At 41.1% G+C, this 16,739-nt stretch overlaps 1 protein-coding gene across 1 annotated transcript in view; it reads left to right on the top strand.

Annotated features, from left to right (window-relative positions):
* The first annotated feature begins 9,835 nt into the window (after positions 1-9,835).
* Positions 9,836-16,739, top strand: part of dnah1 (dynein, axonemal, heavy chain 1) — a 37,589-nt gene continuing 30,685 nt past the window's right edge. Inside the window, exons 1-14 of the mRNA XM_053652656.1 lie at positions 9,836-10,397; positions 11,470-11,641; positions 11,795-11,927; positions 12,040-12,201; positions 12,592-12,838; positions 13,037-13,481; positions 13,558-13,856; positions 14,140-14,290; positions 14,418-14,611; positions 15,349-15,574; positions 15,735-15,854; positions 16,044-16,126; positions 16,286-16,427; positions 16,551-16,706. Coding sequence (XP_053508631.1) covers positions 10,330-10,397; positions 11,470-11,641; positions 11,795-11,927; positions 12,040-12,201; positions 12,592-12,838; positions 13,037-13,481; positions 13,558-13,856; positions 14,140-14,290; positions 14,418-14,611; positions 15,349-15,574; positions 15,735-15,854; positions 16,044-16,126; positions 16,286-16,427; positions 16,551-16,706 — 2,598 coding nt within the window. The 5' untranslated portion in view covers positions 9,836-10,329. The remainder of the gene's footprint in view (positions 10,398-11,469; positions 11,642-11,794; positions 11,928-12,039; positions 12,202-12,591; positions 12,839-13,036; positions 13,482-13,557; positions 13,857-14,139; positions 14,291-14,417; positions 14,612-15,348; positions 15,575-15,734; positions 15,855-16,043; positions 16,127-16,285; positions 16,428-16,550; positions 16,707-16,739) is intronic.

Genomic DNA, 16,739 nt, shown 5'->3' with positions numbered 1-16,739 from the left:
TCACACAGGCTGCGTGAGACGAATATCCTTATGCGGGATTGCAATGGTGCGTTAGCTGATAACATCTGATCCTTGCACGAGTGCAGGCCTGATTTAGAGACTGCTCTTTCCGACACCATATGAAAGGAGGGGAGGGATTTTCTAAGAGGTGGAAAATGTGTGTGTCTTAGCATCTTTAACAGGGAGTGTTAAGCGTGTGTCTCGTTTTTTCGCCCCGCCCTACGGATCTTTAGTAGACGATAACTGTCACATTGTGCAGGATTTTGAGCTAGTTGGTTTTTAGTCAGTAATATTGATCTGTCATTGGTTTTCGAGAATAATGCGTGCTCAGAACGTTGCTAGAAGTCGCCAGGTGATGTCACAAATCAATCTGCATATTCGCTGAGTCGTTACGATCATTTGCATATTAAAGCGCATCTATTATGGATTTGAAACGTGCCTAATTTTGTTTTAAAGGTCTCATACAATAGATTTACATGCATCCGAGGTCAAAAAACACTTTAATGTGCTCAAAATTTAAACTGCAGCATCAGCTTTTTCCCCCCAGTGTCACAAACGACTCATTAAATGATCCGTTCTAAACGATTCGTTCTAAACTCCTCCTATCAGAGAGTATACTCTGCTCCGATTGGTCAGATGTCCCAGTCTGTTGTGATCGGTTTACCGCTGTCAGCATGCAGCTGATGAACACCAGAGGCGGGGCTTTTTGTTACAAACCTAAGTAGGTTAGTACAGGAAGTAAAGTCCGGAATCACTAACGACTCGTTTCAGCCGTTCAGAATCGGGTTCCATCTTTTGGGAGTCGATAACTCCGTTTGTCCTGCGCTTTGATTTTTGAAACTTTGCAGAGTTTTTACATTCACAAACAGCTTGATAACGCACTACATGAAAGGTAATATTTGAAAAAACATAATAGGTGCACTTTAATTAAAAGAAGGCTTTTCTGAAGAAATAACAGAAGAGAATAAAATAGAGTTTTACCAGAATATAATAGAACACAATAGTGTGAGGAAGCAAGGCTGGGGCTAATTTCTTTTTAACCCAGACTGTACAGTGACTGTCATGTCACGGGATTACACCAAGTTAAACGCCTCCTAGATTCTGCACGCATCATCACATGACTGAGAAGAGGCATGACAAATACAATAGCGTGTAATAAACATGTACGACGTGGACTACTTTCTCGATCGCTGAGTTTTTAAACTTTATCTATCCTTCTATACAGCATATAAAACTCTTTAGTGTGACCTTTTCAGCGTGCTGAGTGTGTATAGAGTACATTATGCCATATAACACGTTTATTACCTTTCACGATGGTTCCATCAAGATCTGTGTAGACACTGTCTTACACGTCCTGTAGCTCTCTGTATAGCCTACGTTTACAGCGTTTAGCAGACGCACTTATCCGCAGCGAAGTGCTTTGTAGTCTCTATCAAAAACAGACCCTCACGCTAGAACAAATATGCCAGCGCAGAACCTCTCTACCGCTCTGTATAGTTCTGCTCATGTATTGCTTCCTGGTTCTGTGATATTCGACCCCACGGTATTCATCTAATTGAATCGGACAGCAATAAAATTCTGCTCGATTTGATTATTTGCGTGTAACCGTGTCTCTTCACGATCTGCTGCTAGACCGGCTCGTGCATGTGCTCCTCAGGTGAAACGTGTTCAAGAGCCGAAACGTCTTTAACACGAAACACATGTGCATACCAGCGTCCATATTTGGCCGCTCGTTTTGGTTTAAATCGCATTTATAAAAGTAATTGAAGTAGCGGTAATTGTCTAGGATTTATTGTGCAGGGAAAACAGTTGGGATTTGGCCAGACCACATGCAGGGAACTTTTTCATCAGCTCATTACAGTAAAACAGGAGAACAGCATGCCTCTGTGTCGGCCAAAACAAGGCCAATAAAAAATATATATATTTAAACCCAGAAACTGTGTTTCTCAGAATGTAGTAGTTACTGAATCAACTGTTTTTCTGAGCTGTTTTTAGCATGTTTTGATCATTAAGTGTTCTCCAGAGACGTCTATCTGACAGGGCGCTGAGGGGCGAATTCCTGCCAGACCAGGGCATCTGGAGCAGAAAGCTCATGATCTTACATGAGCTTTTATTTGCTCTACGTCAGGAGCCAAGAGCAGGCTTGGTTTAATATCGCCTGTTTTCTCCGGTACACTTCGGTACCGTGGCCAAAATACTGCGATGAACAAATCTCAAGCAGTTACGCTGTTAATGTTGCAAACGTCACAAACTTGTCATTGCTGTCGACTTGTCAACTTTTTTAAAGAACTAACGGATGGATATGAGAGAAAATGATCAGTTTCCCCATTGCTTCATAGTTTTAAATATAATTCAGCACTTGCACTATTGCACAAATTTAGCGCGATTAAAGGGACAGCAAAGAGCTGCACAGTTTTTGTTCTCCTTTCAGAACAAATCTAGTCTATTGGTCATGATATGGTTGGTGCTGGACTTTAACTTTTATTGTTATAGTTTTAAATTACCATAAAACTAGATATACTAGTATGTATAATTATAACTGTTATAGCTATAGTTGTATAGAATAAATCTAGTTTATTGGCCAGTTTATTGGCCAAATCTAGTTTATTAATATGGTCGGTGTTGGACTTTAACTTTTACGGCTTATGTAGCTAACAATTAACAGAAATCTACAGACTTTGCTCACACAATATGACTTCCGGTCATCCAAAACAATGAACAAATCTTCAGCACGCAAATGAACGTTGGAAAGTTATAAGGCGGCCATCGTGGACACCCAGATTTAATCCCCCGTTTAATCCGTAACATAAAAATTCCCCCATAATTCTAATTAAAACATATAAATACACTCATTTGCTTTTTTTCTTCTTTTTTTTTTTTTTTTTTACTACTAAATGAGATAACAGCTTAACGATGCCCTTTGAAACAAATACACCAATGATTGGGTTTGTATTGATGGAAAAGAATCGTCAGACGTTCACCAACACGTCTTTGCTGATCCAAAGTAAATGTGATTTTGCATTAAAGCGTTCCTGTAGTGTTAGCCAACTTAAAAATGTGAACTTGTGAGCAGATATTGCGTTATGCTAAAAAAAAATAATAATAAAAAAAAGGAAATAAATTGATCGTGTGTAAAAAAAATAAATAAATGACGTGAGAATATTTAAATGAATAAAAAAGAATTGCATCGTACTTTAATTTCACTTAAATCACAATAAGATGCACTACACGTGTGAAACCTAACATCTACAAAGCACGTGTCAGGTTATTCATTCAAATTCTAGAAGTTGTTGCTACGTCTTTAGTGTTTCTCTGCTACATACATTTATTATTTTTTATTTTTTACATTAATGCATTTCGGGTATGGTGAAAGAAAGTAATGTAGCTCTCCTGAAATGGACTGGAAAAAAAAAAAAAAAACCCCAGACGAACCATCACTTCCCAGAAATTCATAGCACTGGGCTTTGTATGAGTGTGTGTGTGTGTGTGTGAATTCCCTACAGTATCTTTAAGTGGTTTTGTGTAAAAACTTTGTCTATGTGTGTAAAAAAAAAACATGCAAACGCTGTTTTGGTGGCAGTAATACATTCAGTTTACTGCTTTGATCTGAGAGAATTAATGACACAGATCAAGCTGTCAGCCTGGCCACTGCTGATCGAGTCCAGATGAAGCACTTTGACAGCCTGGTGCCCTTGTAGAACATGGCGCAAAAAGTGTGTGTGTGTATGTGTGTGTGAGAGAGAGAGAGAGAGAGAGAGGGAGATTGTCTGTATATTGTACATATTTTGCTTTGTTTTATATGTGTGTGTGTGTGTGTGTGTGTGTGTGTGTGTGTTTACAGTAACATGCAAATGTGCTCGCTCATGAAACCCTTTTGAATTTTAACATGATAAACCAATAAGAATGTAAAACGAGAAGTTTTTTTTTGGTTGAATGTAAAAGAAAAAAACCCCAACCCTTTAACACTCAAACCCACATCTTATAACGAGCCAAAATGTCATTCATGCACAAGGACATCCTTGCAAACATCACTAGCCAGCTAAGTAAAAGAGAGGATTATTGCAGAAATGTAGAACAGACAGGAGTAATAAAGACTTTTTTTTTTTAGTATATCCAAAAGGTAGCGATAAACTATGAGTATGTTTAGGAGGATTTTTTTTTAGACGTAATCCTTCTGTGTTTATTTGTAGCAAAATACTCAGAAATACAGTTTGCACACTGTAGTCATGTTTTCACTGAGGTTCTACAACCTTTAGAGGAACTAAAGAGCTCTGTAACGCTCCTGAACAAGAACTGGAGAAGAATTTCCAGGCTGTGTTCCGATCCTGTTCTTTCTGTTCCCATTGCGCTACAGGAACCGGGATTCATTCATTCATCTTTGGTAAACGTTTTATTTTGGTCAGGGTCACAGTGGATCCAGAGCCTATCCCACAAGAGGTGGGGAACACCCATTCACACATGGTCCAGGGGAACATGAAAAATTCTTGGTTTAAGAACAAAGCAACTAAATCCAGAGACACAGAAGCTATATTTGGCCCTGGTTCCTCCAGTGGAGTTCCCAAGTTCCTGAAAATCTTCCAGTGGAAATCTGCACTACTTCCTCCAGGTCTCTCCTGAACCCTGTCTGGATACTCTGAAGCACTCGACGGCTGTAAATCATAAATCTGCTGAATGAAATGAAAAAGATATCCCAGCATCCCTCGGTGCATATTAAAAGAATTTACATGACAGCGACTGGAAAAATCATGTATGCGCTCCTTACACACAAATGTTTGTCTCACTATCCTTGTGAGGACCTTCTACTGACATAATTATTACTGTGCCACACGCAAATCCAACACCAACCTTAACTTTAACCTTGCAAAAGGAAAAGTTTGGGCTTTTAAATAAAATCTACAGTTTTTGAAAGAAAAAAAAAAAAAGCATTGTTCTTACAAATCTAAACTGTCAGATATTCTAAGACTTATGGGAACATTTGGTCCTCATCAAGATATAAAAACATGTCCTCTGACATACAAATCAGGATCACTCTGAGCTTTTCAGGGATTTTTATGACTGCTTTGGGTTCCAATCTTTGTTCTTTAACACACTCGCCTGTTCTTCCCCGAATGAGAAACAACCAGGACTTACACCCCTTCCTTTCTTCTTTACAAGGTCCTACGGTGTCCACCTGGATTCCACACTGACCCCTCTGGTCATTTCAGGCTCTCAAAGGTCACAGGGTTACCTTTAGATGTCCCCTCAGCTCTGAAAGTCTGACCCTTAACAGACATTACCTTTAAGGGCTTAACAGACCCGTCGCAGTAACAGGGAGTCAGATTTCTCCTGGCAGCGTGGTGGTATCGAGGTGACCAATGCTGCTCTGATGCTGTGTGTATATATATATATATATATATATATTTATATATGTCAGCTATAAAGAAGCACAGATGATGGTCATATATAATGGCTGAGCTCTTTAACCTCTCCCCAGGGCTCAGGGAAATGCGTTTGAACCAATACCACGTTTAACTAACGAGCTAAATGAATGAATTTTGTCAGCTTGGTATATAAACAAGACATACAGACCTTACTGATGTTCCTTCCACAAATTCCTTCAGTATATTGCGCTGCATAAAACTTGATTTGTTCAGTGCTTTATTGAACCCAAGTGCTTCACTTATATAAATTCCATTGACTTCATTCATTTATTTAACTAGAATGCATACATGCCAAAACAATTACGTGAACACTGACTTAAACGAGACCAGGCACTACATTTTTATATACCATATGTGCAAACATCATAAGTCGGAATTTATGAGCTAAATGGTTAGAGTGTGACATGTTGAATACAGGTTACAGCTTCAGGATGGTCATGCACATACTGTACGCATGCATTTGATCTGACTCAGAGTTCCTGGAGGTCACTGTTGTGACCCACATGAGTTGAAAATAAAGGAAAATCATAGAGCTGCAGATTAGCATTGGCTCCTGCTGTTTCTGTCTGGATTTCTAACGCTAATTGACACCATTCTGAGTAAACATCACACTTTAATTAATGGTTGAACAGTTTAATGGTTATCCAGATGACCTTTGACGGCTCCTAAAGGCATTTGATGGGTTTTGTAGTAGATTGAAAGGAATATGGTGGTCTCTGATGGTGAACGTTGTGGTTAAAAGGTGATTTGATGGCTCTTCAGGTGATCTGCTAGGCAACCGGACATCACTGATCCAGAATCTTTACGATGATTGAAATAAAACTGGCAAATATTCCATTACACAGGGAGTATACCTAGATCTGTAACTGACTCTTAGACAATCTAGGACAAATGGTCTCTCAGAAACCATTAAAACCGTTAGATCCCAATGGCGAAACGGCATTACTCAGTTCAGTGTAATTCTGCTCGATTCAACCTGATCTGGTTCTATTCATTTCCAGTCCAATTTGGTTTGCTTGGATCTGCCTCGATTCGAGTCAGTTTCATTCCATTAATTTTCTGGTACCTTACGTTACGTTACATTTCGTTAAAAGTGATTTATTGGCATAAAATGAAACGACGACGAAGAAGAAGGAGAGAAAATAAAAATGACACATTAAAAACGACGGTATTGCACGATTTTATTTCTGGTAGGGATGACACTCCTTCACACTCCTACTGCCATTAGACATTTTTGGAAGATTTACCAGGATTAAAATTTACACAAAGGCCACATTTTATAGACGTTTCATGTGGCGCTTTCACAACGTGACAGGCCTGAACATGTGTCGGTAATTAATGACAAATAGCACAGGCCTGGAGCTGCGCTGGAACTGTATAGATTACACCCCTGATAACACCGTGTTCAACAGGCTGCTTCTCTTTTTCTCCATTACAGATCAATCCAGACAGGTCTCAGGAGATCGGCTGAAGTAAGAATTAGGTCTGAGATAAGAGAGGTGTCAGCCATGCTCCAGTGGGACACTTTGAAGTTTAAGTGAAAATTACATCAGTGTGGGTAAAAGACTTTAAAAGGAGGCCAAAGCTGATGAGATACGGTCAGAATTGTAAATGATCTAAGCTTTCCCATGGCCTTCAACACAGCAGCATGTTCCTCAAACTCATTCCTGGTTTACCAGAGTGGGGTCTGGTGTTTTCCAAACTCTAACACAAAACCTAGTGCTCTCAAAATAGCATTTAAACCCTGTTTGTTTCCATTATTAGGTTTTTGAGTAATTGGAGACTACAGTTTCAGTCAAGCATCAACCCTTCACCCTTACAGCAGATTTAATACTGATGCATGACTGGAGCATTGGGTTTTAGAAGCATGTGGTTGTAAGTAAAGCATTTTCATGCTTGTAACTGATCGAGTCTCATTAGTCGAGTCCACTGCCTGTCAACACAGTCCTGTCCTCCACATGCTTTCTGAGACTCCTAATAATCTAGCAGTCTTTACCCATTCTGCATCTTTAGAAAGGGTAAGTGACAGGAGTCACAAGCTACCATCAAGAGTCGAAAGGTAATCCTTTGTTTTGAACTTCGCCCGTATGCACAACCTTTGAACCTCTTTACCTTTTCCCCCTAATGCCTATGGGTGACATTATGAGCTCAGACATGTGAAGTGTAAAGATGTCCAGGAGTACAGTGTTATACGTGCACGATATCTGTGACCTCATAAGAGAGCCAGGGTCTGGATTTTGTCACTTTTTGACCTACAGTTGTCCTTGAGGACCCTCTGAAGCACACTAAAGCAGGAAAAAAACTAAAGGGGAGGAAGGGATTGAAAAAAATGTCCATAGCACTAGCATTAAATTCATTATTGTTTACACTGATGTCAATATGTATGTCTATTTATCTCAGTAAATATCGCAATATAGTAATAATTCATACTTTTAGTAATTTGAGTAGTGTTTGGGGGAATGGTGGCGGATTCACGTGTAAAAATGTAACATATTTTTCACTATAATCATAAATATAAAATATATACATATATATAAAAAGAAAAAAAAGAAGCTAGTTATTCTGTCCAAAGGAAGCTTCACCAAATATTAATTGTAAGGGTGCCAATAATTTTTGAAACCAGTCTTTTACAGAAAACTACTGAAAAAAAAAGTCTGAAAAAAAAATATTGTGCTAGAATAACGTGAAGTTTAAAATATAACTCACTGCACGAGTTATTGCCTGTTTCCATGAAGGGTGCCAATAATTTTGCCAACGACTATATGCATTCATTTCTTGAATATTTATTTTAACAGCTCATAGCTTGCCATAATACTTCACAAATACTTCTTTCGCTAACTGTACACCCAATGCCGAGCAAATGAAATAACGTTTAGAACACGTACAGAAGATTTACACACCACGTCCACTGAGGAAATGGTTTAACCCGGGTCGACCCCCTCAGCAGCTGGGAATGGTACTTCCTTAGCAACCGTTGTCGCGTTTTGGAGTTGCGGCTTGAAAACAGATTTTCGAAAGACTGATAAAGTTTATTAACAACAGAGAATTTGCTAATTGTAATATTTAGAGGTGATAAAAGGTATGCTTTGAGAAATATTTTGGGAAAGTAGAGCATTTTGGGACATTTTACTTGTGTATATGTTTAGAATGTTAATACATTTCTAATGAATTAATTAAGCGTGATTTACATGGCTAATTTATGTTTACAGTCCACCAGCAGCATAGACTTAGTATTAACTTCATCAAAAATCACCTTTCAATTAAATTAATGTTTTTTTTGTTTGTTTGTTTGAGTTTTTTGTTGTTGTTGTTGTTGTTGTTGTTGTTGTTGTTTTTAAATGAGGCAATTCTGGCATCCTGTTTAAAGTTTTCTATCTATATATCTATCTATCTATCTATCTATCTATCTGTCTGTCTGTCTAGCTATCTATCAATCTATCTATTTATCTATCTATCTAACTAATTAGTTATCCTAATTAGTCTATAATATCATATAACCGTCATGTGAACATTCATGTCAGGAAAATGGACTCCAGACCAGTGCATCAAAACCTTCCTCATGGATCTGGCAGCTTCCTTCCACATCCTCCTGATAACCCCAGACCTGGAGAAGACAGGGCAACTCCACTGCAGCTCCACAGGAGCAAACTGCCCGCCATGAGGAAATATCCACCTGAAGACCAGGGCACGTCAGCAACCACACCACACGTACGGGTAAAACCATCCAATTTCTACCTCTGGTTGCTTCCCTGTACTCTAAGTGGTTCCTTGTTGATCCAATAATCCTACGTCCTTCACGTCACGACCTGGAAATGAATCGAAGTCCGCTATTTTGAAAAACAAAACAAAACCGTGCTTTAAACAGTGCTATGTTTCCTTCCATACAGCTGTTTACTGTAGTACATGATCTAGGACAGGGGTTCCCGAACTTTTCCAGGGCAAGGCCCGCCCAAACGGCATTAACATTTGACCGAGGCCCCCCTTTTGCAAGATGTCTTTAAGACACGTTAAAAATACAGTCTTCTGAATATATCCCCCCTTTTTTTTATTTTCTATTAATAATTACATCTTACATCTTTACATTACATTACATTAGGAATTGATTGTGTGTGTGTATGTGTGTGTGTGTGGTTGTCTGAGAGTGGCATTGTTTAATGCATATCTTCCTTTCCTCAGAAGAAAGAGAAAGGAAAGGAAACCAGGAAGTAAAATTAAAGCACAAAACAAACACTCTTCTTTCACTCTCTATTTCTCTTTCTCTTGGACATACATTTTTATTGGCTGAATCCTAATTACTGACGTTCTCTGCTATGTGTAGTGTCGTACACAGGTCTCCGTGACCCAGCAGAGTTTACTGAGGCAGGCTGGCTGGGACTCCAACACCCCGAAAGGTAAACGTGTTCAGTGTCTCACTGTGTTAAACCATTTAAAGGAACGGCGCAGATGAAAAGTATATTTGCACAATTTACTACAACTTGTGCCACAACCAGATGAGATGTTTGCTTCTATAGTTTTGGAATTGTACAAGAAAGCTGGAAAATATGCAGAGGGTAATATGTATTATCATTTAATAAAGATAAGCATGCGCAACATAGTGTCATTTGCAACAAGTAGATATAAGTTTAGATGTATTTAAGGACAATATTTTTGATTGAGATAGATTCCTGGTTAACTGGTTACTCCATTTTCTTTCTTTCTTTCTTTCTTTTCTTTTTTTTGGTCAAACTATTCCTATAACACAAATCCTTAATTACTACGCGTGTGAAATATCTTTTCTTATCTACTCAATGTTTTTTCAGTAGCGAACACTTTCCAGACCCCCACTGACCTGCTCAGTATCATACAGAAGGACAGACACGGACCATCCACCCAGATCCTGCAGCAGACGGACTTTCCCTCAGGGGCCTACATGCCTAAAGTACAGCTGCCCTACAGCTGCTCGCGTGGCCAGTGGCCCCGCAAAATCCAGATCGAGAAGTGAGAAGAATTAGCACTGACAGCAGGATTAGGAAAACAATCTAAGGGTTTGATTTTGGAGACAGGCTGTGGGTGTGAGTAACTGGGTTTCAGAGAAGATGAATATATAGAGGCGACAGGTAGAGGGTTTTGTGAAAGTGTCACGATTTATACTGATTCATACTTTATAGTTAAATATTGCTAGGCTACTAACTTTTCTATTCTTCAAAGTGAGCTCAGATTTCATTTTATTTTTTTGGACAAATCCATGCATGATAATTCTATTGTGTATTCAAATGATGGTTTTGTATATTATTGGATATTGCTAATAAACTCATATCATATTTCAAAATACTAAGCTCGACACAGAGCACTCATAATTTTAAATGTGATGTACACTCTATGGCCGAAAGTATGTGGACACCTGACCATCACACCCATACGTGATTCCAGCCCAGACTGTTGCCACAAAGTTAGAAGAACACGGTTGTATTGAATGTTTTTGTGTTCTGTTGCATTACAAATTTCCCTTCAGTGGAACTAAGCGATACAAACCTGTTCCAGCATGACGACGCCCCTGTGAACGGAGCGAGCTTCATGAAGACCTGGTGTGTTAAGGTTGGAGTGGAAGAACTCGGGTGTCCTGCACAGAACCTTGACCTCAACCCCACCGAACACCTTTGAGAGGATCCAAAGAGATCCAGAGCCTCCTCACCCATCATCAGTGCTTGACCTCACTAATGCTCTTGTAGCCGAATGAACACAAATCCCCACAGCCACGCCCCAAAATCTAGTGGAAAGCCTTCCCAGAAGAGTGGAGCTTATTATAACAGCAAAAGGGGAATAAAACTGTTCAAATAAACACTTATGGGTGTTATGGTCAGGTGTCCACAAACTTTTGACCATACAGTGTATGTTTTTTTAGTGATCTGACCGCTTTTTACCATTACTCAGTGTACCTGTTACCTAAATTACTTTAACACACTTTTGAAAACATCAAAAGTCAGTTTTTGAATTATAAATGTCCTGGATACTCACTCATGAGAGAAAGGCTATTATTATTATTGTTATTATTATTATTATTATTATTTAGGCAGAGACGGGAGTATCTGACATTAGACATCGCCCAGCTTCTGGCTGACCTTGGCATTGATTCTAGTCAGCTTGTAACCAGAACCATGAGCAGTGAGGATCAACCAGAGAGCTCCTGCGTGTCTACCTCTAAAACCCCCAGCCCACCAGTTGTTAACTACCTGCCCCTGGAGGTAAGACTATTAGCCGTGTCTCTACAGATGTTATAATGCATTAGGATTAGTTTATATGTCTGATATGCTTATTCCTTGTGTATTGCAGAATGCTTTATATCTGTGGACCTTTTTTTATTGTGTGTGTACGGGCTCATTCACATGACTTTCCAGATATTTGATAACGAGGAGTTTGATTGCCGCACACCTGAGGACTGGCTGGCTCTGGGCTGTGAGCAGGGCTCGAGTGACCAAAAACCTGTTCCTGCCAAAGCTTTTCTGCCGACACACGATACCGTGTCAGCTGGTACAGAGCATTCTCAAACCAGAGTTCTGTAAAAGCAGAATTTTACTAGCACACACATATATATATATATATATATATATATATCTTTCTCTTTGTGACTTCTTTGGTGTAGAGGAGCAGAAGAAGAGCACTCCAGAGTATACGTGGCAGTCTGTCGGGGTTCTAGATTACAGCCCGGAGAAGAAGCAGTACATGGTGCAAAAAGCAGATCAGAACGGCTGTGTGAGAGACAGCAAGGGCAAACCTGTTGTGGGTGGAGCACAAAGCAATAAAGGTACGTGCCAAAGAGTCAAACTTATTTGACAACACCTGGTAGAACTATTTCAAGGTTCTTTTTCAAGCATTTCTTATTACTGGATATTTAATGGTAGGGTCACCAATTTTTGATATTCAGACCAAAACAAATGACATGGAGCTCAAACACCAAGGCAGTTCTGACAATACGGGACCTTTGTTAGCATTTAGCTGTGTAAGAAATTTTGTGCTTCAGAGAGAAAACTGAGGTGAAGGACATTACTTGTTTGAATTGTTAGTAATTCTCCCCAAATTGTGGATTATACTTTTAAAAAGTGCATTAATCGTAAGTCATGCGCACCAATTATCTGACTACGCTTCTTTCTTTCTCCTTTTCCATCTCTCTCTCTCTTTCTCTCGTTCCTCTCAGGCCCTCTGCTGTCGAACCAGTATTGGGTTCCACGGATCCGGCTGCAGTTCTGTGCTGAGGACCCGCGTATCTTTGCTCAGAGGGTCCAGTTTGCCTACAGAGCCAGGCACAACACTGAGGCTCTGCTGCTCTACCATCTCTCTGTGGACTGCATGCCAGTCTGGAGCGGGACCCCCACACTGCACTCCACCACCCTCCAACACATCAAAACCCTCACCATCAGCACCCCAGGACTCCGATTCCCACTGTGAGAATCCCAGAGAGGGAGGACAGTCTTATAAATAATATAGAAGTTGTACTAAATATATAATAAAATGAATTTGAATCACTACAGGGGTTCTCGGGGATGTTTTTTTTTTTTTAACTATATATACAAATGTGCTGTTTGTAGAGTAACTGTAAGGTGTGCTTGTTTATGGGTGTGTATTTCTGCATGGAAAAACAGTCTGCAGCAGTGCATGGAAAATCTAGAGAAAGAGGTTCACCTGGAGTATGGCCGCACCATGAACCGAATGACCTTTGATAAGCTTGTGCAGGCCAACCCTAAAGAGTTCTCCTACATCACACTGCCTGAGAAAGAACCAGAGAGAGTTCCCAAAGGTTTGTGTGTATGTGTGTGTATATGTATATGGACGCTCGGACATGTATCTATAACACCGACGACACGCTCTTGTTCAGGTTCTGTGTCTGTACCGGACTACCCGTTTGAGAAGAACCGTGCCAAATTCACCTTCCTCTACCTGCTCACTAAGCCAGAAGTGATCTCTGCTTTGTCTAACGTTAGAGCTGAGTGTAACAGGGTGGCAGCCATGAGCCTCTTCCATGTCGCCTTTAGCAAGCCTCTACGCCTGGAAGAGTTTGAGCTGGCACAGTCACAGGTGCACACACAGGTAACGCTACATCTATATGAACATACTGTATATACCTTGTAATGCTTTTCACTGACCCTACTTTCTCTCTCTTCAGGTGCAGCTTTTCCTGCGTGACACCTGGATCACCAGTCTGTGTAACGGGATCCACTCCAGCCTGCGTGACGCCGGGCCTGGCTGGTACAATCTAAGCGAGTCATGCTGGCAGGTGTACTGCATGTCCAAGCTTTGTCGCTTGATGACGCAGATACGCTACAAACTACAGGACACCCTGCGATTCTTGGTGGAGGACTCGCTCACCAGCCTGACTCAACTGGTCTTGGATGCCTGCCACAGCGTGTTGCACTGTCCCCCAGATCTCACCTGGGGTTCTGACCTCATCCACAGTCCCTACACGTGAGACAGTGTGTTTTTAGCTCACAGATCAGGAGGAACCTTGCTTGTTAGACCTTACAAGAAAAAGTTGTATTTTCTAAGGTCCGATTTAAGAATGCTGATGAAGGTACATAGACAGAGTCTGTGTTTTGTTTATGTTTAATTGAATCAGTTCCTTCGATTAAGGGAGAGTGGAGTGGGAGTGGCCAGGTAATTACATGAACCAGTAGAGCAGAGAGGCCTATTAAATGTATAATCCCAGGAAATTCTCTTTTCATGCTTTTACACAACGATGTGTTCACAGACCCAAGAAGAACCCATTGTTTCTTGTGGACCTGATCCTGGACCAGACCGGGGTCCATTACAGCACCCCACTAGAGAATTTTGCGACGTCCGTCATCGATTTATTAGACAAAGGCATCCTCTGCACTCATAATCTCCCACAGCTGGACAAGGTTACCTACACGTTACTGATCCGCTGGGATTCAGAATAGTTCAGATCGATCACGTTGCACCATTGATTATCTGTGTATCTCCATAACCGTGTCTCTGGTGTTCTCTGGTTCTCTCTGTCTGTCTTAGTTTGTCATGAAGAACTTGTTTATCAGTGGGGTTCCACTGTTGGAGTCAGTGGGTCTGTGGGAGCCAGCAGTGAAGACGCTGAAAGAGAGAGTGGGCGATGCCCTGCGCCAGGCCTCCATTCCTCTCCAAGCCTACGCCCGTGAATACGAATGCCACCTCGAGCTTCACAACTCTGACATCAACACCTTCCTGAAGTACGGCTCAATTTAAACTACACCAATCACTTTCGCTTTCTTTTTTTTCTATTCCTTTTAATCCACTTGAAGCCCTAAAGCTGACTACAACGTGCATGAAATGACCCGTCATGTTCACGATACACTTAGCGCAATATAATGATTGTCACAAACCAAACCAGCCTTTTTCCATTCGTTTTTCCAAAGAGAACATTTTAAAAGAGCAGACTGACTTTTTTATCTTTAGTGGAGTTAAACCAGTGTGATTTCTTCACTACGTACAAGCCATGGCAGTTGTGAAGCAGTAAAATAAAACAGCTTTTTGTCCTTTTTTTAACGCTTTTTTTAATGCATCCCAGATCGTATCTGGATGTGGGCCACTTCAGGCAGTGATGCGGCACTGCTGGTTTTCTTTTGGCCTGGACAAAATGGATATGAGCCTGAAGTGGCCCATATGTGGTAAATAATGAATATGGCCCAGATATCACCAAACAAATGTGGGCCACCTTTGGCAAAAATGTGGCACATGCGGCGTTGCTATAGCTTGCTTGTGACCCAAATCTGGCAAACAGGAGTGGACCGCCCAAGTGCCATCATTCCACACGGTATGTGGGGCGGATATGTGGGCCGGTAGTGTCAGGTGTGGGCCAGATCTGGGCCACAGCAATGTTGCTATCTGGGATGTAAATCTCTCTGTATATGTCTCTCTATATGTCTGTGTGTGTGTGTCTGCTTTCATCTGCGTATCTATATGCTAGGCTTTATAGTCAGGAGAACAGCACTCTTCTAGAGGTGAAAGAGGAAGTCGTGAGGCAGCTAAAGGAGAAAGAAATTTTGGAACAGTCCCTCCCCTCCTTCATCATAATCGGGCCCTTCATGGTGAACGTGGAGGCTGTGAAGAAGAGCCTGTCTAAGAAACGTCGCGCTTTAGCCAATGCCGTAATCGACCGCCTTGCTCTCAAGCTCCGCAAGCAAATGGAAGAGGCGAGTTTCACAGTATTACACTAAACGTGTTCACATTTTCAGTCCTAGAGGTCTGTAATCCTGAACATTTAGGTTTGTCTGAGTTGAGCTGCTGAACCACTAAATTATGAAGGGCTGTCGCTCTGCAGGATTGAAAAAATTTTTATATCGTGCATTTTAGGCATGTGAAGAGTGCAAGATGATCAGCAGGAAGCTGTATGAGAAGCCCAACAGCATCGAGGAGCTGGCAGAGCAAAGGGACTGGATGAAGCAGATCCCAGATCAGTTGAAGGCCCATGAAGTAAAAGAGACATTTCTACATTTGAATAGATTTTTAGCAGAACGGCTTAAACCACTTCCTCGGTTTATGTCATCACTTCATATATATTTAATTGATCATGATGACAGCTGCTCTCGTACTCTCGTCTCTAATGCGTGTCTAATGCATTTTCTCCTCTCTGTGTCTCTTAATGCTGCAATCCGTTGACAGGAGCTCTTGTCCAAAGCCATGACTGACTATGAGCTAATAGACGAGTTCTTCTACAATCTCACCAATGAGGATTTCAGTGGGAAGTACGCTGCGTTTTTTTTCTAAATCCTAATTTAGATTTACTGATCAGGCGACGAGCGCGTAGGCTCGAAATGTACACAATACGCATAGCTGAAAAAAAACCCCAGGGGATCTGGTTCGTGATCACTATATGACTAATGACGTGTTTTTGTCATGCGAAGATGGACGGCGGTGGCCTGGCCTCATAAGATCCTCAGTCAGATTGAAAATGTACGCCTACAGCATGAAGAGGACGAGGAACGCTTCCAAAAGATCCAGATGGTTGATCAGAGCAATTTCCAGGAGCGTCTGGACTCCCTAGAGGTCAGAGCCTCCAACACCTGTTCACCTGTGGTTCTCTATACTCGTTTTAAATACTTATTACAGCAGGGAAAAGCCTTGTTAAGAGTTACTTTGTTAAAGTGTGTGTGTGTGTGTGTGTTTTAGATGGTTGTCGCAGGCCTTGCCGCCTATACAGACATCAATCGTGCGCATGAAGTAGCAAACGAAGTGCGCCGGGTTGCAAAGCAGCTGAAGGAGTGTCAGGGCTTGGCGCAGGTTTACAACAACCGTGAGCGCCTCTTTGGCGTCCCCCTCACTAACGTACGTTATCACAGATACACAGCACGACCACAC

This window comes from Ictalurus furcatus, chromosome 21 (genome assembly GCF_023375685.1).
Source record: "Ictalurus furcatus strain D&B chromosome 21, Billie_1.0, whole genome shotgun sequence".
In the NCBI taxonomy this organism is placed as follows: Eukaryota; Metazoa; Chordata; class Actinopteri; order Siluriformes; family Ictaluridae; genus Ictalurus; species Ictalurus furcatus.
The sequence above is the reverse complement of the archived record's forward strand: the minus strand, read 5'-3'. Positions and strand labels throughout refer to the sequence as shown.